This window comes from Coregonus lavaretus (assembly GCF_964263955.1).
Source record: "Coregonus lavaretus genome assembly, contig: HAP1_SCAFFOLD_616, whole genome shotgun sequence".
Lineage (NCBI taxonomy): Eukaryota > Metazoa > Chordata > Actinopteri > Salmoniformes > Salmonidae > Coregonus > Coregonus lavaretus.
Window position 1 is genome coordinate 80,803 of NW_028162767.1, and position 25,022 is coordinate 105,824.

At 44.7% G+C, this 25,022-nt stretch overlaps 2 protein-coding genes across 4 annotated transcripts in view; both read right to left on the reverse strand.

The window, feature by feature from the left end:
* The window catches only part of LOC311118885 (uncharacterized protein), a 30,447-nt gene extending 12,710 nt beyond the window's left edge, over positions 1-17,737 (reverse strand). Inside the window, exons 1-7 of one of the 3 annotated variants that reach the window (XM_084193647.1) lie at positions 17,610-17,737; positions 7,689-7,960; positions 7,245-7,361; positions 5,892-6,738; positions 4,017-4,195; positions 2,234-2,423; positions 495-568 (exon numbers count right to left, since the gene is read on the reverse strand). In XM_084193647.1, the coding sequence (XP_084049773.1) occupies positions 2,376-2,423; positions 4,017-4,195; positions 5,892-6,738; positions 7,245-7,361; positions 7,689-7,697 (1,200 nt within the window). In that variant the 5' untranslated portion in view covers positions 7,698-7,960; positions 17,610-17,737 and the 3' untranslated portion in view covers positions 495-568; positions 2,234-2,375. Of the gene's footprint in view, positions 1-494; positions 569-2,233; positions 2,424-4,016; positions 4,196-5,891; positions 6,739-7,244; positions 7,362-7,688; positions 7,961-16,692; positions 16,818-17,291; positions 17,459-17,609 lie in introns of those variants that run through there. The other 2 variants (XM_084193649.1, XM_084193648.1) reach the window with 2 other exon arrangements.
* Positions 17,738-22,710: 4,973 nt separating this feature from the next.
* LOC311118886 (V-type proton ATPase subunit e 2-like) lies at positions 22,711-24,351 on the reverse strand. Its single transcript, XM_084193650.1, has 4 exons — positions 24,178-24,351; positions 23,706-23,753; positions 23,314-23,413; positions 22,711-22,901 (listed from the first exon to the last, which is right to left on the reverse strand). Exons 1-3 carry the CDS (start codon positions 24,273-24,275, stop codon positions 23,320-23,322), a joined length of 240 nt encoding a protein of 79 aa, XP_084049776.1. The 5' UTR covers positions 24,276-24,351; the 3' UTR covers positions 22,711-22,901; positions 23,314-23,319.
* Positions 24,352-25,022: the final 671 nt, after the last annotated feature.

The following is a 25,022-nucleotide window of genomic DNA, read 5'->3' on the forward strand; positions in this document are numbered from 1 at the left end:
ATTTTTAGTTTAACCCTAGGCTGAATTGAAACAATAGCTCATTCTCATGATAGCACATTGGTAGTAGTCAGTGACAAATATCAAAGCTGGGCTTGGTTAAAACCCTGGATGGAGACCAAATGAATAGATGTAGAGGAGGTGCTGCCCAGCATATTTACATTTACATTTACGTCATTTAGCAGACGCTCTTATCCAGAGCGACTTACAAATTGTTATGTTTCCCTGATAGTGGATATAACGTAGAAGATCTGACATTCTACAAATTCAAAATATTTTATACAAGGTTTGTCTATGTTGAAAAGGAAAGGGAGAGGAGGGCTTGGTTCCCAGGTTTGGCCAGGGAAGGAACGGAGAGGAGGGCTTGGTTGCCAGGTTTGGTAAGGAAAGGAAGGAAAGGTAGAGGAGGCTTGGTTGCCAGGTTTGGATAGGGGAAGGAAAGGGAGAGGAGGGATGCCAGGTCTGACGAGGGTTAGGGTTGCCATGTTGGTACTAACCGTACTCCTGGTTGAGTCCCCACAGCTTGATCTTGTGGGCTTCGTGCTGCGCTTTCTTCTTCAACCGACAGGCCCTGAGAACACACACAAGTACTGTCAGGAAACTCTCCCCTACACTCCATCATGTTTAGAGAGGTCCCCCTTTTCCCTTCAATACGAGAGAGAGCGAGAGAGAGAGAGAGAGAGAGAGAGGAGAGAGAGAGAGAGAGAGAGAGAGAGAGAGAGAGAGAGAGAGAGAGAGAGAGAGAGAGAGAGGAGGAGAGAGAGAGAGAGAGAGAGAGAGAGAGAGAGAGAGAGAGAGAGAGAGAGAGAGAGAGGAGAGAGAGAGAGAGAGAGAGAGAGAGAGAGAGAGAGAGAGAGAGAGAGAGAGAGAGAGAGAGAGAGAGAGGAGAGAGAGAAGAGAGAGAGAGAGAGAGAGAGAGAGAGAGAGAGAGCGAGAGAGACGTATTGACACAGGAAATACCAAAGATATTGTCTTCGTCCAAATGGCAGCCTACTCCCTATATAATGCCACAACATAGGAACTAGGGTGCCATTTGGGGACACATCCATTGTGTTTCCTGTATGGAAGTTAAAACAACTAAACACTTGTGTTACTTCAGTTTCAGTCAGAGATACAGACCATACAGAGATACAGAGGACACAGCCATACAGAGAGATACAGCCATACAGAGATCCCCGGGACCACCCATACACAAAAAAAATAAATGTATGCACGCATGACTGTAAGTCGCTTTGGATAAAAGTGTCTGCTAAATGGCATATTATTTATACAGAGACACAGCCATCCAGAGATACAGCCATCCAGAGATACAGCCATAACAGAGATACAGCCACAACAGAGATACAGCCATAACAGAGATACAGCCATAAAGACAGCCAAGATACAGCCATACAGAGATACAGCCATAACAGAGATACAGCCATAACAGAGATACAGCCACAACAGAGATACAGCCATAACAGAGATACAGCCATAACAGAGATACAGCCATACAGAGATACAGCCATACAGAGATACAGCCATAACAGAGATACAGCCATAACAGAGATACAGCCATAACAGAGATACAGCCATAACAGAGATACAGCCATACAGAGATACAGCCATAACAGAGATACAGCCATACAGAGATACAGCCATAACAGAGATACAGCCATAACAGAGATACAGCCATAACAGAGATACAGCCAATAACAGAGATACAGCCATAACAGAGATCCAGCCAAGATACAGCCATAACAGAGATACAGCCATAACAGAGATACAGCCATAACAGAGATACAGCCATAACAGAGATACAGCCATAACAGAGATACAGCCATAACAGAGATACAGCCATACAGAGATACAGCCATAACAGAGATACAGCCATAACAGAGATACAGCCATAACAGAGATACAGCCATAACAGAGATACAGCCATAACAGAGATACAGCCATAACAGAGATACAGCCATAACAGAGATACAGCCATAACAGAGATACAGCCATAACAGAAATACAGGCATACAGAGATACAGCCATAACAGAGATACAGCCATAACAGAGATACAGCCATAACAGAGATACAGCCATAACAGAGATACAGCCATGACAGAGATACAGCCATAACAGAGATACAGCCATACAGAGATACAGCCATACAGAGATACAGCCATAACAGAGATACAGCCATGACAGAGTTCTCTTCCTCCCCCCTCTTCCTCTCTGTCTCCCTCCCTCCATCCCTCTGTACCTGGAAGCTAGTTTATTCTTCTCTTTGCGTGAGCGTGCCCTGGCCACAACAGGCAGGTCGTTAACAGGGCCCATCCCGTCTATGGTGGCGTTGAGTTTCTGCAGCTGCTCTCCGATGTTGGTGAGCTTCACGGGGTTAGGGGTCAGGTCGCTGGCGTCCGTCTTCCGCGCTTTACGCCTTCCCTTCTTTCCTGAGGAGAGAGGGATGAGTTAGAAATCAGCCGTGCAGCACTAGGCACTCAGAATAAGTTCATTATAATGACCACAGAGGAAGAAGTCACTAGGTAGGGTGCTTACTCTCTCTAGGTATTGTACTAGGTAGTTTACAAGGAGTGTGCTAAGTAGTTCTAGTGTGCTTACCCTCTCTGCGGTATAGGGTACTCGGTGCTAGTGTGCTTACCCTCTCTGCGGTATAGGGTACTCGGTAGGGTGCTTACCCTCTCTGTGGTATAGGGTACTAGGTAGGGTGCTTACCCTCTCTGTGGTATAGGGTACTAGGTGCTAGTGTGCTTACCCTCTCTGTGGTATAGGGTACTAGGTAGGGTGCTTACCCTCTCTGCGGTATAGGGTACTAGGTAGTGTGCTTACCCTCTCTGTGGTATAGGGTACTAGGTAGTGTGCTAACCCTCTCTGCGGTATAGGGTACTAGGTAGGGTGCTTACCCTCTCTGCGGTATAGAGTACTAGGTGCTAGTGTGCTTACCCTCTCTGCGGTATAGGGTACTAGGTAGTGTGCTTACCCTCTCTGCGGTATAGAGTACTAGGTGCTAGTGTGCTTACCCTCTCTGTGGTATAGGGTACTAGGTAGTGTGCTTACCCTCTCTGTGGTATAGGGTACTAGGTAGGGTGCTTACCCTCTCTGCGGTATAGAGTACTAGGTGCTAGTGTGCTTACCCTCTCTGTGGTATAGGGTACTAGGTAGTGTGCTTACCCTCTCTGTGGTATAGGGTACTAGGTAGTGTGCTTACCCTCTCTGCGGTATAGGGTACTAGGTAGTGTGCTTACCCTCTCTGTGGTATAGGGTACTAGGTAGTGTGCTTACCCTCTCTGTGGTAAAAGGTACTAGGTAGTGTGCTAACCCTCTCTGCGGTATAGAGTACTAGGTGCTAGTGTGCTTACCCTCTCTGCGGTATAGGGTACTAGGTAGGGTGCTTACCCTCTCTGCGGTATAGGGTACTAGGTAGGGTGCTTACCCTCTCTGCGGTATAGGGTACTAGGTAGGGTGCTTACCCTCTCTGCGGTATAGGGTACTAGGTAGGGTGCTTACCCTCTCTGCGGTATAGGGTACTAGGTAGGGTGCTTACCCTCTCTGCGGTATAGGGTACTAGGTAGGGTGCTTACCCTCTCTGCGGTATAGGGTACTAGGTAGGGTGCTTACCCTCTCTGCGGTATAGGGTACTAGGTAGGGTGCTTACCCTCTCTGCGGTATAGAGTACTAGGTAGGGTGCTTACCCTCTCTGCGGTATAGGGTACTAGGTAGGGTGCTTACCCTCTCTGCGGTATAGAGTACTAGGTAGGGTGCTTACCCTCTCTGCGGTATAGGGTACTAGGTAGGGTGCTTACCCTCTCTGCGGTATAGGGTACTAGGTAGGGTGCTTACCCTCTCTGCGGTATAGGGTACTAGGTAGGGTGCTTACCCTCTCTGCGGTATAGGGTACTAGGTAGGGTGCTTACCCTCTCTGCGGTATAGGGTACTAGGTAGGGTGCTTACCCTCTCTGCGGTATAGGGTACTAGGTAGGGTGCTTACCCTCTCTGCGGTATAGGGTACTAGGTAGGGTGCTTACCCTCTCTGCGGTATAGGGTACTAGGTAGGGTGCTAGAGCTCCAAGAGAGGGACCATCGGACCTCCCCTCCCGTCTTCTTCTGTCTCCCAGAGTCCGTGCGTGAGCCTGGCGGTACTCCCAGAAACACCTTCTCTTCTGGGGCCGTTCCCCTGGACCACACCCACGCTCTGGTTCCACCTCTGGAGAGGGACAGGGACGGCAAGAGTTGATACACACAGACACACACACACACACACGTAGACACACACACACTCACCCCCCGCCGCACCGAATAGAAAAATACGTTAACATATGCGCACACAACTAAATTCCCCTCTATAAAAAATCACACGCACACACACACACACGCACACGCACACACACACACGCACACACGCACACGCACACACGCACACACGCACAAACAAAATAAGAAGATCTGCATATGCAGCAGGTTCTTTCCCAACACATAATCCACTCCAGTGCTCTCAACATTCCTCCAGTCAGCACTTGTCCCTGTTCCCTGTAAACTGGGCTTCAACTAGAGGCTGTCTGACTCTCACTGCTTGGTTATGTAGCTACTGGATGTAACAGTGGTGTGTATGGGGGGGGGGGGGGGGGGGGGGACCAGGGCCATCCAGTCTGTCTCAACCACCTTGAGTTATAGAGGAAATATCACAGCCACACACACACACATACACCACCGAACATAGACACACACACCAGAGAGCACGCACACATACCGCTCACTCTCGCTCTCACATACACAGCCAGACCAGTGGAGGCTGCTGAGGGGAGAACGGCTCATAATAATGGCTGGAACAGAGCAAATGGAAAGACATCAAACACCAGGAAACCATTTATTTGATGCATTTGATACCATTCCACCGATTCCACTCCAGCCTTTACCTCCAGCCCGTCCTCCCCAATTAAGGTGCCACCAACCTCCTGTGAGCCAGACACACACACACACACTCCACCACACACACACTCTGCCAGACACACACACACACACTCTGCCAGACACACACACACACACTCTGCCAGACACACACACACTCCGCCAGACACACACACACACTCCACCGACACACACACTCTGCCAGACACACACACACACACTCCGCCAGACACACACACACACACACACACACTCCGCCAGACACACACTCTGCCAGACACACACACACACACTCCACCACACACACACTCCACCACACACACACTCCGCCAGACACACACACACACACACACTCCGCCAGACTCACACACTCTGCCAGACACACATACACACACTCCACCACACACACACTCTGCCAGACACACACACACACACACACACACACACACACACACTCCACCAGACACACACACTCTGCCAGACACACACACACACACTCCGCCAGACACACACACTCTGCCAGACACACACACACACACTCCACCACACACACACTCCACCACACACACACTCTTCCAGACACACACACTCCACCAGACACACACACTCTGCCAGACACACACACTCCACCACACACACACTCCACCACACACACACTCCACCACACACACACTCTTCCAGACACACACACTCCACCAGACACACACACACCAGTCAACAAGGCAGAGTGATGTTTCATGGAGAGTGTGCCAGACATATCAGTTAGTCTGCCTTGTCTGATATCAAATGGCTGAGATTGGCTCAACCAAAACGTTTGACATTTGCAGGAATGACTGGAAATATGCAGAAGAAAATAGAGTAGAAAATGTGACAGCTATGACTGAATAGGTCATATCAAAGACATTCCAGATAACATCATAAACTCCAGAACTACAAAATCCAGAACTACAGAATCCAGAACTACAGAATCCAGAACTACAGAATCCAGAACTCACCAAATTCTGTTTCTGACGAGCTGGACAGTTCTGCTTCCACTGTAGTCTCATCCCCTGCTCCATCCTCCCCTTCCTCCTCCTCTTCCTCCTCTTCTTCCTCCTCCTCTTCCTCCTCCTCCTCCACCAATACCTCCTCTTGCTCTTCCCTCTCGTCCTCTCCCTCCTCCTGCCCCTCCTCCTCCTCCTCCTCTGTCTCTGTCTCAGAGCCGGGGCTGGAGGGTGAGGGTCTTTCCCCCCCCTGGGTCAGAGAGTAGTTGTGTTCCAACACCGACCCCCCCGGAAGAATCCCAGACGTCTCCGTCACCGCGGCAATGACCTCCGCCCTCGCCGCCGCCAACGCAGCTGCGGCGACCTCCTCCTCCTCTGCCACCTGGTACACCTCCACCGTAGGAACCCTCACCCCCCCATCCTGTCCTCCTCCTTTTCCTGTCACCCTTTCCATCGCCATGGTAACATCCAGCCCCGCCTCCTCTCTGACCACCCTGCCTCTCTGGGCGTGGCCTAGACAGGGGTCGGGGGTCATCGTGATTCCGTTTCCGTGGAGATGCGTTACCATCATCGTGGTTACATGTGATGTCTGCTGCTGAGCCTTCCTCTTCCTCCCCTCCTCCTCCTCCTCTTCCTCCCGGGTCCCGCTCCAACGGCCCATCAGCACGGCGTCCTCGGTGCTCGCCAGCTCCCCCCCGAGGCCCAGTTTGGTGTACCGCGTGATGTCATCCAGCGCCGACACATCCCAGCGCTCCACGTGCAGCTCCTCGCCGAAGCCCCCGTCGTCCACCAGGTCGCTTAGCAACTCGAAGGGCCGTTTCCGCGGCGTCGCTGGAGAGCCCAGCATCAGCAGCACGCTCTGAGGGAGAGGTAGGAGGTAAGGAGAGGGGAGGGTTGGGGACGAGGAGAGGGGAGGAGGGGAGAGAGGGGTGGGGAGGAGAGGAGGGGAGGGGAGGGAGGGAGGGAGGGAGGGAGAGGGAGGGAGGGAGGGAGGGAGGGAGGGAGAAGAAAGAGGAGATGCAGGAGAGTGATAAAAGCGAGAGAGAAGAGCATTGTTCATTGTTGACATGGTTAGAATGTGCCTTTACTTTACATTGATCTATGTTATAGCCATAGAAATAGATTCTAGTTCATTACAGCTCTGTGGTGACATCACCATAATAAACAACAGGTATGTCTGTTAATACTGTTATTACCATGTTATTACTATGTTCTATCAGTGTAATAGACAGTGTAATAAACATGTAGTCCAGGTAGTGTGGTAGTAAAACAGATGACAAGAACAAGACAAGACAGACACATAATAAAGACATGTTAATATGTCAGACACCTGTACCTTAGAAGCAATAAAAGTGAGTTAGTTACCTGGTCATACTCGGTCCTGCCCCCTAGGGGGGAAACAGCCAGGGGGTAGGGGCTGAGGAGACATCCACGGCTCCCATACGCCTCGCCAAACGCAGGCTCCATCCCATTCATGCCCGGCTATAGGACACACACACATTATTTATTCTGCTGAGCTACCATCATTAGCTAGCATCAATAGCTAGCATCAATAGCTACCATCATTAGCTACCATCATTAGCTAGCATCATTACAAACAGAATAGAAATTCTGTCTAAATATCTTGTCTGTAATCAGTATCAAAATCACAATCTCTGTTGTACATGTATTATTACCAGACAAGGTATTTAGACAGTCAATTAATATCAATATTCAAGTTGGAAAGCAATTTTATCACATTCATTCAAATAAAACAGCTAAAAAACGACTCTTAGTACCGCACAGAATATACAGAGATCAGTGGTGTACCTGAGGCATGCCCAAGGTGGTGGGTGGTGTTAGGAGGTGGTCAGGGTGCCGCTGGAGCGTTCAGCCGCAACACAACACACTGCTCACTGACTGTTGTTGAGGTTCAGGATGGAGGGAGGAGGAGGAGGAAGACGGCGTCTCCTGGGTCGGGTCGGGCCAGATATGGACCATCTGTGACCTCACGGGGTCAGGGGCGAGAGGTCAAAGCTTTAGGGTCGACAGACACACCTCACATCACATGACGCGGTGCTCGCTGCTTACTGTTGGGACCGCTAAAGGGGGAGAGGAGACAGGTATAGGGGGGGTGGGTGGGTTTCAATAGTCTAAACAAGATATGTGAGAGAAGTCACCTAAGGACACATAAGCCAGACATAGATTCATTAAGACTAGTTCTGGACTAAAAAGCATTCTCAATGGAGCCTCTGTGTCTGGGAAACTGGCCCTATGGGTGGATCTCAATAGTCTAAAGAGGCTTCCTCTCCTCGTCTCCTTTCCTGCAAACAATTAAACAACCTGGGGTGTATTCGTTAGTCCACACCGTAGCAAGACATTTTGCAACGGAAAAGGTTTTGCGACCAAAAATTGAGTTTCTATTGGACAAATTAAGTCCCTCCCTGTTTGCTTCTGTTTTCTTCAGTTTGGTTCCTAGTGAATACACCCCTGGGGAATGCAGCAGACACCTGATTGGATTTTACAAATTTTACATTGATTTACTTCACTTTGACAAATGCTGTGTTTTCAGATCAGACCAGAAGAAGGAGAGGAGACAGGGTGAAGACTATGGAGACCCACCCATAGAGCGTATGGCTTATGTCCTTAGGTGACTAATTTTAACGCTCACACAGCACTCCAAATATAGATAGATACGATGCAATGTAAAGAGCACAGCCATTAATATATATCTATATGCCAATATATGGCCCTGGTATAGAGGAGAGGGAGGCATGTAGATATTTTATGACTACTGAGATCCGCCTCTAGAGTGTGGCTATGTCCTTATAGGTGACCCATATAGTTTTATAAAGCGTTCCTGATATAGATAAGATTTATAGGGAGCCATTTTAGATTATTGGGATCCACCCATAAGGCTTAGGTGACTCCTGTCCCACAGCGCTCCACTAAGAACAGATACCATGGAATGTATAAAACAACAGAATGGAATGTATAGAATGAATGAACATACACACCAGGCTTTCCGTTAGCCGATAATAGCCGGCTTTTGGATGATAAAAAAAACGGAAAACCTGATATATATATATTTTTTATTCCGCCTATTCATTAATGGAAATACCAGTCGTTGGAAATACATTTGACCGGTCATGCTTATCGGTCTATAGGTTAATTTGCATAATTTAGTGGAATTAAATTGTCACTATTTTATCACACGCGCACAGCAAACAGATACAGAAACAGATACAGAAGCTAGAGCTGAAAACCTGTCAGACAGCGTGAGAGTTGCTGCTACAGCATCTCAAACAGCTCGTTGCTGCTGGAGTGAAACATGCGTTTATAAGCCCAATCATTGCGCAACTATTCTAAATACAAGTGTGTGTTAAAAACAGTTTTGATTACCACGATTAAAAAGAGCTACTATTTTTATTTCTCAACTGGTAATTGAAGCCCGCTTCCCATTCACCATTCAAGTGCATAGGCAACGATAGGCAGGCTTCAGCGCGTCACACCACTTTGCAATGAGCTGGAGGTAGAATGCATTTTGAAAACATATTCTTATTTGTTTGAAACCTGAAAGTTTTACTTCATATTACGAGGCATGTCTTACCTTGCTTCAAAGTAGCCTGATCAAAATCTGACCATACAAATGTGGAGGCAATTATTTTATAAAGACTTCCATATTGCCCTTTATCAACAAGCTAAACGTTTTGATCTGTTGCATCAGCCTCATTGCTTTTTGAAGTTTATTTTGATGTAGCCTAGGCCTACTGGTTGTATGAATTTGGGATCTATCTTCCCACAACTGTCCCAGAGTCTGTTTGGAATAGGCTATTTATTTCTCGACAAGCTGACCAATGGAATAGTTTCACTTTTCTACTATGGGGGATAGTAGATTGACATAGGCTAGTGATTTTGCTGTTCGTTACTCGTCTTGTGGGCTGAGGAAAAGTAAATGTGGACAGTTATTCTAACATCTTCAAAGTGTGCATCAGAATTTGGTAAGAAGGATGAGCGCCATTGCATCCTCGAGTTGCATGCTCTGTTCAAATTAATTACCATCATCTAAATGTGATTTCTGTCATGCTGAGCACCGTGGGTAGACGCCCTGACCCAATACATATGGGCCCGGTACATTTCTCAAATGTTCGGTAAATTAAAATGCTACCGGTCAAATGTCCGGCGCCACATTTTCCTGAAGTGGCACAGACAGACAGGATAGTAATCAGAGGTGTTAGAGATATAGCAGCTATAAGAACAGATCAAGGATCAGTCCACCCTGACCGCAACACAGGTCACCACTGACCTTAGATCTGTTCTTAAGGAACAACAACAACAACAACATCATGCTACACTGCTGCTAAACTGACCTAAGTTTCCACACACACACACACACACATGAAGGAATGAGGAAACAAAGTGTGTGTGTGTGTGTGTGTGTGTGTGTGTGTGTGTGTGTGTGTGTGTGTGTGGAAACTAAGACAGGCTACAGCTGTGGAAGATTCTGATGTGTTGACATCATATATGTTCTGTAGCCATTAGCCAATCCAGAGTCACCGAGGCCGTTTCACCTCCCCCATGACCCCTGTACTATTGACACGATGTGGTTCATGCAGTGTCTCCATTTAACCTACTGTCGCTGTACCTCAAATGTGTTGTGGTTACTGCCGATGCCGCGTACTGTTAGTCTGCATCCCAAATGTGTTGTGGTTACTGCCGATGCCGCGTACTGTTAGTCTGCGTCCCAAATGTGTTGTGGTTACTGCCGATGCCGCGTACTGTTAGTCTGCATCCCAAATGTGTTGTGGTTACTGCCGATGCTGCGTACTGTTAGTCTGCGTCCCAAATGTGTTGTGGTTACTGCCGATGCCGCGTACTGTTAGTCTGCATCCCAAATGTGTTGTGGTTACTGCCGATGCCGCGTACTGTCAGTCTGCATCCCAAATGTGTTGTGGTTACTGCCGATGCCGCGTACTGTTAGTCTGCGTCCCAAATGTGTTGTGGTGACTGCCGATGCCGCGTACTGTTAGTCTGCGTCCCAAATGTGTTGTGGTTACTGCCGATGCCGCGTACTGTTAGTCTGCATCCCAAATGTGTTGTGGTTACTGCCGATGCCGCGTACTGTTAGTCTGCATCCCAAATGTGTTGTGGTTACTGCCGATGCCGCGTACTGTTAGTCTGCGTCCCAAATGTGTTGTGGTTACTGCCGATGCCGCATACTGTTAGTCTGCATCCCAAATGTGTTGTGGTTACTGCCGATGCCGCGTACTGTTAGTCTGCGTCCCAAATGTGTTGTGGTTACTGCCGATGCCGCGTACTGTTAGTCTGCATCCCAAATGTGTTGTGGTTACTGCCGATGCCGCGTACTGTTAGTCTGCGTCCCAAATACACCCTATTCCCTATTTAGTGGCCGATCACTATGGAGCGATTTCAGTTCCAAAAGAAACTGTATTTGAATTCAATAGATATTGTAGTTGAATTAGATATGATTTCATTTGTAATGCTCAAATTGAATAATTGAATGAATGCATTTAACTTGTATTTAATTATTTGAAACTGAAATGAATGAATATTGCATTCAATTTCTAGGTATTTTAATATTAAAATGCAATATTTATATATTCAGTTTCAATATGGTAGATATTGCATTGGTTGTCTGTGTATCAAGTTCACAAACTATAAATTCAGAATTACCATTCAACTTCTTAGACGTATTCAGATTACGTTTTCAAATTTAGTTCTCTAAATTCAGATTCAAAACCAGAGACACCATCCCGGTACTTTGCCAGCCAGGAAAGGTAGAGGAGAACAGATAGAATCAAACACTCTCCGTGGTAAACAGAAGGTAGTGGTATGAACGGAGGGGTTTCTGGCTGTTTTCTGAAGCCAATGTGACATGTTGAATGTATTTTCTTCCTGTGAACTTGGCTCTAGCGTTTGAACGGTTTGGGCTATAAGCTATTATAACCCCATTCCTGAAAGCTACGACTCTCTGGAACATGGACTTCTGTTCCCTTCTATGGTGATCACAGGCCGCGCAGGACACGTTAGCTGGGAGTGTGACAACAACTGAAATTTGGCCCCATAAGAATAGAATTGAATAGCCTTGTCATAGTTCTTCTAAGGATAGCTTTCCCACTCCCTATTTCATCTTGCTCTTGTGACTGACTGGGTGCGAACCGGGTCTACTGCATGTCACAAGACTGGGTTATCCCACTTAGCTAAAGCCCATAGGGATGAGTTCAATTCGTGAATTCAATGGTTCAATTTGTGCATTACAAATTCAATAATATTCTATTCAAATTCAATATACTGATACAAATTCTAAATGATGGAATTCAAATAGAATTTCTATTGCCACTGAAATCGCTCCATATATGGGCCCTGGTCAAAAGTATTGCACTATATAGGGAATAGGGCGCCATTGCTATAGTACTCTGGATATTAAAACAACGCATGTGTTTTGGCTAGCTACCTACTAGGCTTCATGGGGTAATTAACTGCCTGTACTGTAGCCTAGAAACGTTATACAGTACCATAGATTAGTGGATCTCAAAAGATCTCCTCAGGGACCTCCAAGCCGTTCCAAGTATTTGATCTATTTCAGAGCTAGCACACCTGATTCAACTTGTCAACTAACCATCAAACCCTTGACTACTTGAATCAGGTGATCTAGTTCAGGGCTACAACAGAATTGTAAAACGTATGAGGTTCCCCGGGGAGAGGTTTGAGAACCACTGCCCTAGATATAAAAGTATAGTGTGGTTCCTGCCTAATACTAATCCTAATCCTAACTGTAAACTGCTCTGGATATGAACGTCTGCTAAATGACTAAAATTACTCAAATGTCAAATCGAATGCCTACGCTGCAATGCATAAGCACCTATAGCCTACCACAGTAGTCTGGATATAAAAACAACAATCTATTAATCATTTATGGAGTGTTGATATAACTTAGACTGAGTCCAAAGGCCACTGGTGCGAGCCAACCAGGTCATAAGCACAGCCTTACTGAGACATTCCAGCCTGGACACTGGGACCCTATTACCTATACAAAGCACTACTTTCGACCAGGGCCCATAGGGCATGTTCAAAAGTGGTGTACTACATAGGGAATAGGGTGCCATTTGGGACGCAACCTGAGGCTCCCATAGGTTCCCATAGGGATAGATCTAGGATCAGTTCAGCATCTAACTTAAAACCCAAACCGGGTAGGTGTGTCCCTAAGGGGTCAGTTTAAATTTCCCCTAAATGCCGATCTTGGGTCAGTTTTGCATTCCCCCCCCCCCCCCCCCCCCCCCCACTAATGGTTAAGATTGGGGGAGAGGAAGCTGATCCTAGATCGGTACCTAGGGGAACACTTCACCCCAGAGCCCTAATGAGGGTTGATGAGAGAGGAGAAACTTAAAACTGACCTTAGATCAGTGTCAAGGGGACAATTTATCCTATTTCTGAAACAACGCTCCAGGTAGACATTGCCCCTTAGGGACAGATATAGGATCAGTTTACCTTCCCCAAGACCCTAACCTTCAACATGAAGAGGTGGGAATAAAAAACTGACATTAGATCCGTGTCTAGTGCCTAGAGGCTACTTAAACCTATATCCGTAAAACAACAGCAGTACATGAAACGACCAGAAGGACACTCTAATGACCCAGTCAAATGTGACCCGTTTCAGGAAGCTAGCCGTATGTCGCATGACACTACTTCACAGGAGAGGCATTTGAACTTATTTTTTAAATGATGATTAAAATACATTTTTGGGGCAGAAATGCGTTCTGGAACATGTGAACTTTCATGTGCCTTAATAACAATGTGCCTGTATTCCAATGTGCCTGTATTCCATCGGTAAATACAAGTAAAATTGTTAAATTACGATCCTAGTTGGTTTAGCCACGGAAAAAGACAGGAACCTTCCCGCTAGCCATGATTGGCTGAGATAATGGATGGGCTGGACATGCCGGGAGATGAGTTTGGATTGGTCTGCCATGTAGCATGCTTCTGTTTATAACGTGAGCTGCTCACTATGTGTTGATAATCCTTTGTACCGCAGATTTTTTGAAAGATATAACGTTACCTATCGAGAACTACAAAAGTTTTGCTACTTTTCTCAACAACATTGATGCCCTGGATTTAGCAGGCGCTATCTGCAGATCAGTTGGAAAAAGTTGTGATGGGCTACTTTCTGCACACGCCACGGTCAGTGTGAACTGAGTGACTTGACACAACGCTGGCCAAACAAGATGTAGCTACAAACAAAACGGTGTTAAAAGGTTCCAGTCTGCCGTGAAGCATTCATCCATGTATACGTACAGGTAAGAGTCTAGCTACATTTTCAGATATTATACGTTTCTAATTTGGTCAGAAAGTAATTTTCATTGCAAGTTAAAGCGTAATGTTAGCTAGCTAGCGAGCGTTAGTTTGCTGGCTCGCTAGCTAACGTTACGTGTATGATCTATGAAGTAATATTATTAGAATCAGAAATCCATTTGCATTGCTAGTTATAGCCTAACGTTAGCTAGCTAACATTGAACCTAGTTGGTTAGCTTTAGCTACCTGCAGATTCATACTACAGCTATGACAATCAGTTTGTATTGGTGGTATTAGTATGAGTTGGGATTATGCCGGTTCATTGTTTAGCTAGCTAGCTACATGTCTAAACAAAAGACTCCACGCCAGATGATTACATGACCCATCAAGTTAACCAGGTGTATCTGGGGGTCATTACGGCCATCCATTGTATTTCATGAACATGTGTACATGTCTAGACAATAGTGACCCATCCACTTAGCTAGATGTGGCTGGGGGGTGGGTATAGCATTTATTTCACATGACCCATCAATTTAGACAAGTGTGTCTGGGGGATAATTATAAAAAACGTTCTGTTTTTGATATTGCTACTATGCAAATATGCAAGTAACCATTTCACTGTACCGTATTAAACATTCTGTATCCTGTGCATGTGACAAATAAACTTTGATTTGATTTGATATAGTGTGTGTTTACCAGAGATGGTAATGTGGAGAACAACATGACCTGCACCAAAGTCTGATTAGGATATAGGTCAAGGACTAGATAAAGTCTATTTTTACCTGGAGTTTTTCCTTATTGTAGGCTGCTACTTTTTCCACATTCAGTCTTGAAATCTTTGGTTGTTTACTACACTACTCACTCTGTTTAGCACATGGCCTCACATGTGAATCCTTAAAGAGATGGGTGGGGCTAAGGCTTTAGAGGGTGTGAACGATGCTGAATGGGTGTAGACAAAGAAGAGCTCTCCAGTAGGTGTACCAAAATATTCAAGAGCCATTTTCTCAAAAGTGGGATTAGAAGTTTATCAACTTCCAAAGCAGAATTACTTTCCCATTGTTCCTCAACTGCAGTGTATAATATAAAATGTTCTAACTCTGAGTCTCTACTTTTATCCAATGTAAAAAAAAATATATATACATATATATATATATATATATATATATCCAAATTTGCTACATAAGATTTGTCCCGGTGGTGGGTCACAAATGAAGACAACACCAGGGCCTGTATTCATAAAGCGTCTCACAGTAGGAGTGCTGACTTAGGATCAGTTTAGGCTTTTAGACCATACTGAATAAGATACCCCAGTAGGCTACTATAAATAAATAACACTGTATAGGGATCAGGTAAGGTTATTATCAAGGTTCCCATCTCCTTGAAGCTATTAAAAGGTTATGGGCCCTATTGGCCCTGGTCAAATGAAGTGCACTACATAGGGAATTGGATGCCATGTGGGACACAACCCCAAGAGGACAAGACCAGTAGGCTATAGGCTACAAAATAACACTACAGCTTAGGGCAGTGGTTTTCAAACCTATCCTCTGGAACCCACGACATTTCACGATTTTTGTTGTAGCCCTGAAGTAGCTCACCTAATTAAGGGCTTGATGATAAGTTATTATTATTATTATCAAGGTTCCCAGCCATTCCCTTGAAGTTATTAATAGGTTATGTATTAGGCCTAATATAGCCTATATAACTGTCTATGAGACAATGCCGCAACGTAAACAACATATTGTATTGTGTGCGTGGAAATACCCGATCTGGGTGGTTACTGAATGGTGGACTAGTCTACACCCGACCTTGGCCGACCCTGAACAGAATATAGGCTACACCATATCACTAGAGCAACAACATATACGACCTTGGTGTGATTTTACACGTATTTAATGTCTTGGAGGCCTGGAGAATAATATAGGTCAAAAGGCAGAGTGACATATTGGAACAAGCCACATAGCCTGTACGCTATAGGCCTACAATAACTGGACCACACACATATGCTATGCACTTTAGACAAAAGCTCTCTATAGCCTACCATTAGTAGGCCTACTAATAACATAATACTCTCTACATGCCACTCTATAGGTTGCATAACACGTTATATAGACTAAACAAAAAGCGTGAATAATAAGTAGGTTAGACATTTACGCATTTAATAAAAGTGTCAAAAAAGTGCACCTTCTAGTCCAGACAGCTCGTGATGTCAGCGTGGAACCGAGCGACTCGCGTGCACCGAGTAGCCTACAGTGCCACGAGAGGAGACGGTTGGCCAGCCGGATCAGTGAGACTGTCTGGAAAGCCAATTTGCCAAATTATGTCCGACGCACGCAGTCTATTTGTCTGGGGAAATCATTTAATTTATAATGTTCAATTCCCATCTTAACGGATATTACTGGAATACTTTTGATGATAAGGTGGTTTGTTTTAGGACTAACTGATGCCCCAGCTTTCGCCCCATCTCTCTCTCTTTCTTTCTCTTCCCTTGTTTATTTACCCCTGAATGAAAGATAAACAAACGAACCTATTTCGTTCTCGTCACCTCATCCCAACGATAAACCCCCTCATAATAACCCCCAACATGTGAACTTGGGGCAGCGTCTTGGTCTCACGGTGGTCTGGTCTGACTGCACCGCTGGATAATCACCGCACAACAACAAAGATAAAGAACCGTCTAGAGAGAGGAGGGTGCTATGGCAGACAGCAGTGTCCCGCATGGCATGAGAGCGAGCGAGGGAGAGCACACGATCACACGACCCTCAAAACCCGATGGCTGCGCTCAAGCAAGGCATCTCACATCGCCAACAATGTTTAAAATGTTTATAAAATCTCCAACATACCGGGTCAATCTGATAAAACTCGATTTTACAGACAATGATAATCCCAATATTCTCGCGCACCGCACACCATCCACAAAAATAAATTTGGGGCGCAGCTGGCACCATGCAACGCCGGATGTCCATTATTAATTTTTAATACCGCACAAAAAGCCAGATTTAAATAGCGTGTGGAGTGGCTTCGCACGCAACAATGTAGCCTAAATTACAGTCTACATACTTTATAGCCATGACCAAAAAAAACGAATATGTTGCGAGTAAAATATTTCGATATAAAAGAAGTTACCTCGTTTCCCCTCTTGTCATTTCCTCCACCTGACTGTGCAGGCTACAGTAGCCTAACCGACTCGAATATGACAGATAGTGACAGTAGCCTACAGCCAAAGTTGAAAGGGTTTTCAGGAGATCGAATAGCATGCACCGCTCTCAAGATGCAGTTGAACCCTCCTCCCCAAATATACTCTGTATCGGTTCTCCTAAAAATCATTTAACAAAATAATAGCGCAAATACTTAGCTGAACTACGATGTAAGGCCAAGAGGGGATAACTACCAACTTCAGTAAATTACAAAGCTAAAGTGAGGTGACTAGCTACATAGCTGTACCTTATTAGGTTTCGTTCGTGTCCCCTTGAAAGAATCCTCTCCAGACAAGTAGGCTACAAGGTTACCAACCCACACCAGTGTAAAATTTCTGCCTTGAGCCTTAACCGCTCCAAAGATTATTACGTAAATCCAAGTGTGATAATACGGCGACAGTGATAATACAGCAAACTCATTATTTATCCTCACATAAAGGAAGTTAGTTTCAAACAGCTGGTGTCGAGCTAGTCCATAGTTGATCAAACGGGGACATCAAGGCTGTACAGGATAATGTCTGATCCAAAACAGAACAGATTTCGAAATGAGACCAGACACAATGAAAAGATATTGAATTATTGCCTCCATCATGCCTGGATAAACCTAATTCTATTTTCTAGAAGCTCATAAATAACTTACACACCTCCACGGAGCTGTCTAACCCCCTTACGCATCACATGGTGTCGCCCGTATGACTCACAATTAAAAAAGAGCACACTGGTAGCCTACTTTCAATTTTTCGGTGGAATGATAACACTTTAGTTTTCTCATCCGCTTTTTGGCGGGGAGAGGGGGCGTGGGCATTGTTCCGAGGACGTTATATGTTTTGTTATTGTGTATACATGTTAATGGATAGGATAGAATACACACTCGGTTACATTTGACATGGCCTCCCCTTAAAAGCGAAATGACCGACACACGCGCGCTCCGCTCGCGGAGCAACGGAGAAAAACTCCTGATGCAAAATGGAAACTGTGTCGACGGGTAAACACAGGCTCTCGGTGCACGAGGGCATACGAGTTCACCGCAGCGCTCAATTCTAGTGGGCGAGTTCGTTTGGGAAGGCCCGGTGTCCCGGGTGCAGGAGTTTGTTTATTTTAGACTACTCCATTGGTCCTTAAGTGACATCTTCACTCACCCGAGGCACCGGGCCATGCAAAACGAACTTGCCTAGTGAAAACGGATATGGCTGGCTGGGGGATCGACGAAACGCAACGTCAGAGCTGGGGCGGGTTCATGTGACCCATCTTTAGGACACGGTGAAGAATGAGGGCCTGAACAGGGTGAACCGCACGACTACTTACTGTACCGGGGGCTCTAGCCTGCTTCCTGCCGCGCCGCTCTATAGGCAGATAATTACATGAAATCCGAGAATATAGGTCAGATTCCTATTAAAATGTAATGGAAAAAGAGTGGCTAGCCTAGCTATCCTACTCTGCTACATGCAGGCCTATATCACACTTATAAGGAGCCTAGGCCTACAGAAAGTAAACATATGTTAATTTTCTATTCTTAAATCTTAATGTTACACAAAAGTAGGTTGCCACTTGCCTGTGTGTGCGCAGAACGTCAAGTTACATTACCATGAATAATACAACAGCTTAGTGTAGCTCAGTTGGTAGAGCATGGCGCTTGCAACGCCAGGATTGTGGGTTCGTTTCCCACGGCGGGCAGTATGAAAAAGTGTATGCACTCACCAACTGTAAGTCACTCTGGATAAGAGCGTCTGCTAAATGACTAAAATGAAAATGTGGCGAGAGAGAGAGACAGAAAATGCGAGTGTGCGTTTGTTTGTGAGCGAGAGGGTGTGTACGTCCGTGTGTGTGTCCATGCGTACGTGCGTGTGTGTGTATGTGAGAGACACATTGAGAGAAAGCGAGAGCGAGTGTGTACACGTTCTTGTGTGTACGGTATGTCCTCTCCCAGTACTCTCCCAGATATAGGCCACAGTATATGACACATTCCATATGCAACGGAGAGAGCAACGCAGCTGACAGAGAATGATCACAGACATTTTAATCCAATCACTGAACGAGCCTGTCTGAACCATATATATTCTAGAGTGTATAGGTCTGTGTTCTGATTCCATCTCTGTGGCCAGAACTGTGGAACACGGTAACTATGGGACACCAAGGCCATTTATTCTGTTGATAACAATAGTCATAGTCCAGGTGGGTAGTTGTTAAAAATGAGACAGAGAGGTTTAGACTATTGAAAGTGTGTGTGTGTGTGTGTGTGTGTGTGTGCCTGTGTTTGTGTGTGTCTATGTGTGAGGTTGTTGAAGGCCAAAAAGGAATTTCAAACTAAAAGCTTTCCTCCGCTGTAGCCTATCTACTGATCGTCTACAGTTCATCACATTTGGTCCTGTATCTTCTTCAGTCTTCATTATCTGTAGGGTGCCGTTTGGGATATGGGGATTTTCTGTCAGCTTCACAGCAGCAGGCCTATGATGTTGTGTAATCAGAATTGTCTGATCCTAGATGATGAATGATATCTGTAATTTTATGTAACCCTGTAATCCCTCATCCACCTGTTGCACAAATGGCTCAATTGTTTCCCCCCCCCCCTCTCTATAGCCTATAGGCTAGTCGTTTTCTATAGCTATAGCCTTAACTCCATTTTAACTATCTAAACGTCCATTGTAACTCCATTCTAACTGTGTAAATGTCAACTTTAACTGTACAAATATGGTAAGACACTCACAGACACAGACACAATGACATCTGTGTTTGTCAGTGTGTGTGTGTGTCCTTTTTACAAAGGTAACTAATACAGAGGGCCTATTATCTAAAGGTCAAGACCTCTACACATTCTCTCTCTCTCTCTCTCTCTCTCTCTCTCTCTCTCTCTCACACACACACACACACTAACACATACACACACTCAAAGGTGGCGTTCATCCCGCATAAACTCCTTTAACTGGTTCCTCCAGGTTATGTTACACATTAGTCCGAGTAGGAAGTCGTATGTTCGCAATGAATGGTAAAGAACAGTCCTCATAATATCAGGTGTATGCATGCATACCTGTGTGTGTGTGTGTGTGTGTAACAGAGACAAGTGTCAGGTGCAGGCTGAGGAGGATTCAGAAGGAGACAAGACACAGTGTACCAGACACTGAAACAGGGATTTTACTAAGGGATTCACATGGACAATGTCACTGTATACACCTACACATTAGATCACACTTCCACAACGCCTGAGTCAGACAAGTCTTTTTCCAGTGTCACAAACACACACATCTTTACGTGCAATACGTTTCCATGGTGACCACAATGAACGAGCTGTTGTGCAAGTTGCAACCTAGGTCTAGTGTTCCTAATAATGGACCTAGGCTTCCACATATCCACATATCTACACAGCTGGATTATATAGAACAGTTTTCTCTCATGTAAACCATGCAAAATGATCTATTCATGTTAGCCCTGGGCTGAATCATGTCTACCTCAGTTAGCGTCCTAAATGACACCCTATTCCCTACATAGTGCACTACTTTTGACCAGAGCCCAATGGGCCCTGATCAAAAGTAGTGTGCCATACAGTATAGGCAATAGGGTGTCATTTGGGACGTAACCTTGATCTATCACTGTTGATCCCTCTGTAAACCGCCCCGCCACCACAACTATCAAGAAGGCTTAAAGGAAAATAGAACATAATTTGGTCTTTCTCAAAAGTAGCTGTATATTGATGTATCTTTCTTGACTTTTTGGCTGAGCTGAGGAACAAGCTGTCTCAGAGATAGGTAGCCCTAACCTGGTCCCAGATATGTTTGTGCCATTTTGCCAACTCCATTGGTGTCATTTTCAAGCCAAACATGTTTAGTATGACAGTGAATGACAAGGAGTTGGCATGATGGCACAAACAAGACTGGCACTCAGGCTAAGATGGCTTCTCTCTGGGTGGGGGGGGGGGGGGGGGGGTTGTTGTGGCTGGCTGGAGCTGAGGTGCCTTCCTACAGAAAGCACCACACATCGTTTACACAAGAGGGGGTAGAGTTTGATAGCAAGCACCTGCAGGGTTTGGGCTCAATTCAAGTTTAACTCAAGTTTATTTAGGAATGGAAATGTTTCAGTTTTGAATTAGGATTTTTCAGTTAATTTTATAGGGACATTTCCATTCAATTCCTGAATTGATAGGAGTTAGTTGTTGAAATGGAATTGACTCCTCCAACCCTGTCCCTGCAGCAAGACTAGTTGTCCTGTGGTCGACAACAAACACTGGCTGTTATTGTGATCATGATCACCATGATAACCAAACCAGGAGGACCTAGGGTTGAACAATTCTAGGAAATTTTCCCAAATTCCCAAGTTTTCTAGAAATCCCAGTAGGGAGATTCTTGGAATCAAAAGGGAATACGTAGGAAATCTGGGTATCCTCCAACCAGGATTTCTGACCAGGGAATTTGGGGAAAGTTACTGGAATTTTGCAACCCTAGGAGGACCATAACGATCCCGGAGAGCGACGATGGGAAAGGAGAGAGGATAGCGTAAGGAGTTGTACTGGTGGTTGACGCGCTTAAAATGGAGTGGGGCTCTTCAGTGTAGTTTCTCATGGCCGTCGGCCAGCCAACCACTCCTGGTAATGTACTAGTATTTACACACAGAATGACTCAACAATAATCATCATAGTAACATAATACAGACACTGCCTCCACATAACATAACAGTCAACTTATGTAAGAGCCAGGATGTCAGTAAAAAATCAATACTAAACTTAAATGAAGACTTTCTGATAATAATAATAATAATAATAATAACACAATGTACAGGAAATGTAAACAATAACAATAACAGGTCAACTTAAACCTCAAAGATGCCACGTTTTAACTGTAGCTAGAGATGCGAGAGTGACATCTATAATATACCTGATAATATCAAGTTTGTCAGTGTGAGCTATGCCTTCCAGTGCATTATCAAAACAAATACATTGTTATTCTCAAATATAATAACATATCTCGCATGTAAGGATTATATGTAACATATAAAATGATATTATATCATTTGATATTCCATATTACTTTCATACCTGCTATCCAATAAATAGAATTATGCATGCATTCTACAACACGTTGGAACATCAGCAGCATGATGACATACATATATGTTTCATATAATCCTTACATATATAGTGTCATATTTTTTTTTTTTTTTTTTAATTTCACCTTTATTTAACCAGGTAAACCAGTTGAGAACAGGTTCTCATTTACAACTGCGACCTGACCATATACTTTTCTATCTACGAAGTATTATACATTACTTATCTATATTCTCACAGATTTGATCCCAACATTAGAACATGATTGTTTAAGATTCTCTCCCATCTGACTTGACCGCTGCAGGTTCCGATGGCGATGCACAACATTCTGACAACGTTGCAGTGACGTAAGAAAGACATTGGGATGGAGGGATGTAGGAATGTAGCCGGGGAGGTAAAGAGGAGGGAACAGGGGGGTTCAGGAGTCAAGTTGTAGAGGAATCCAGTCCAGGATGGATGAAGTGAATGAAGATATGTGGCCAAAGGAGCATCAAAGAGAACCCAACCCTGGAGAGAGAGAGAGAGAGAGTTACATCATGCCAATAAAGCAAATTGAATTGAATTGAGAGAGGGGAGGGGAGGGAGAGATAGAGAGAGAGAGAAAGAGAGGAGCCATTATAAACGCTATATACCTAGTTTATTAATTATATATATTTTTACAAATATTTTTGTGGGGTTTTACGTGTTTTATTGAGCTAGGACAGTGAAGAGAAGACAGGAAAGGTAGGAGAGACTGCTAGTCAGAAGGACAGTAGGTCAGAAGGACAGTGGGTCAGAAGGACAGTGGGTCAGATTCCAACCCATGCCATCTCTGGTATCCTAGGACATGTGTGCCGTGGGCCCTGACACATTAATGCTTATTCTTGAAAGCTAGTATACTGTGCTATGTCAGGTGTTATAATGAGACAGTAGGACTGACCTGGTGTTACTCCCAGAAGTAGCGGAGGTACCAGATGGTCTCGTTCTTCAGCTGAGGTCCAAACAGAGGGTTGGCCTGGGCTAGGATCGCTATCAGCCAGCTGCACACACACACACACACACACACGGAGATACACACACACATACGCAGTAAGTAGACAACCTGACATTAACTTATACAGTAAGTATAGAACCTGCCATTAACTTATACAGTAAGTAGAGAACCTGACATTAACTTATACAGTAAGTAGAGAACCTGACATTAACTTATACAGTAAGTAGAGAACCTGACATTAACTTATACAGTAAGTAGAGAACCTGACATTAACTTATACAGTAAGTAGAACTAGGGCTAACATAGAGCATAGAACCTGACAGGACTTCCATACTCACAATAACCAGCAACAAACAGCTGTCAAGATCAAACTAGTGATGACAACCCTGTGAATAGAAAGAGTCAACACACATTGATACAAACCATATCAGCTATTATCACAAACACACAAGCTTGCACACACACACACACACACACACACACACACATACTATAACCTGCTTAATATGAACGGTATCTTTGATATACAGTAGCTACTACTGTGACAACTGCATCGCGAGCGGGCCAATAGCAGGGATGAGAGAGAGGTTATCGACGCGTCTAGGCTACTTTCCAGGGCCTACTGTTTCCATCCTGTTCATTCATTACAATCCGAGATATAGGAACATATCCTTACAATGCAAAATATTAGTATATAAAAAAAAGATTTCATATAATAAGCAAATATAAATAATTACCAGATGACCAATGTACACTATTTTTCGCTTCTGTTATGCGTTTGTATGGATAACGGTAAGGTAGGATACCTACCCTCGGTTTGGTCCTTTGGGCACGAAAAAGGGTGCTACGATACCAACGAGCGCCCATAAGGTGGTGAAACAGATCATCGGCAGCGCGAAAGAGCCCATCGTTACACCGAATAGATCACCGGGTGACAGATAAATAAATATCAAATTGTGTCCTTAGCTAGAACAACAGCATCAACGGTCGGATGCGTTCCTTCTCAATAACCCCCTTGCAGTTTACTCCCGCCTTCTCCCATTAAAACGCCTCTGATTGTCCGGGAGCGTTATGATTGCAGTCTTTGATTGGTTTAGATTGTGTGTCCGTCAGCATTAGGAAACCAGTGACTGGCTAGTGGAATGCGTATGGGCCTAGTTTGACAGCAGATCGGAAGTGGAATGTAACAGTAACAAATTGTTGACACAATGTAACAATGGTGCCGAGTTAAAAGTAAGTATAGTTTGTATCACTTTTTCCTGAAATGAATACATTGGTCACTGTAATGGCCTTGGTTATAGCTAATTATAAACTGGGTGGTACTAGCCCTGAATGCTGATTGACTGACAGCCATGGCATATCAGACCATATACCACGGTTATGAAAAAAACATTTATTTTTACTGCTCTAATTACATTGGTAACCACTTTATATTCCACATTTAATAACATAAATGCCAAGTAACAAACGACATGCGACTGAACGCTAAGTAGCCATGTTCCCAACTGCTGTCATGCTGTAGCGCATGCACACACGTAAACAGTAAGAATGAACACATTCATCACAGACACGGATGTAGTTTTGGACTGTAGGATATTTACATATTTTCTTATACACTGAGTATGCCAAACATTACGAACATTTGTTTACCAAAG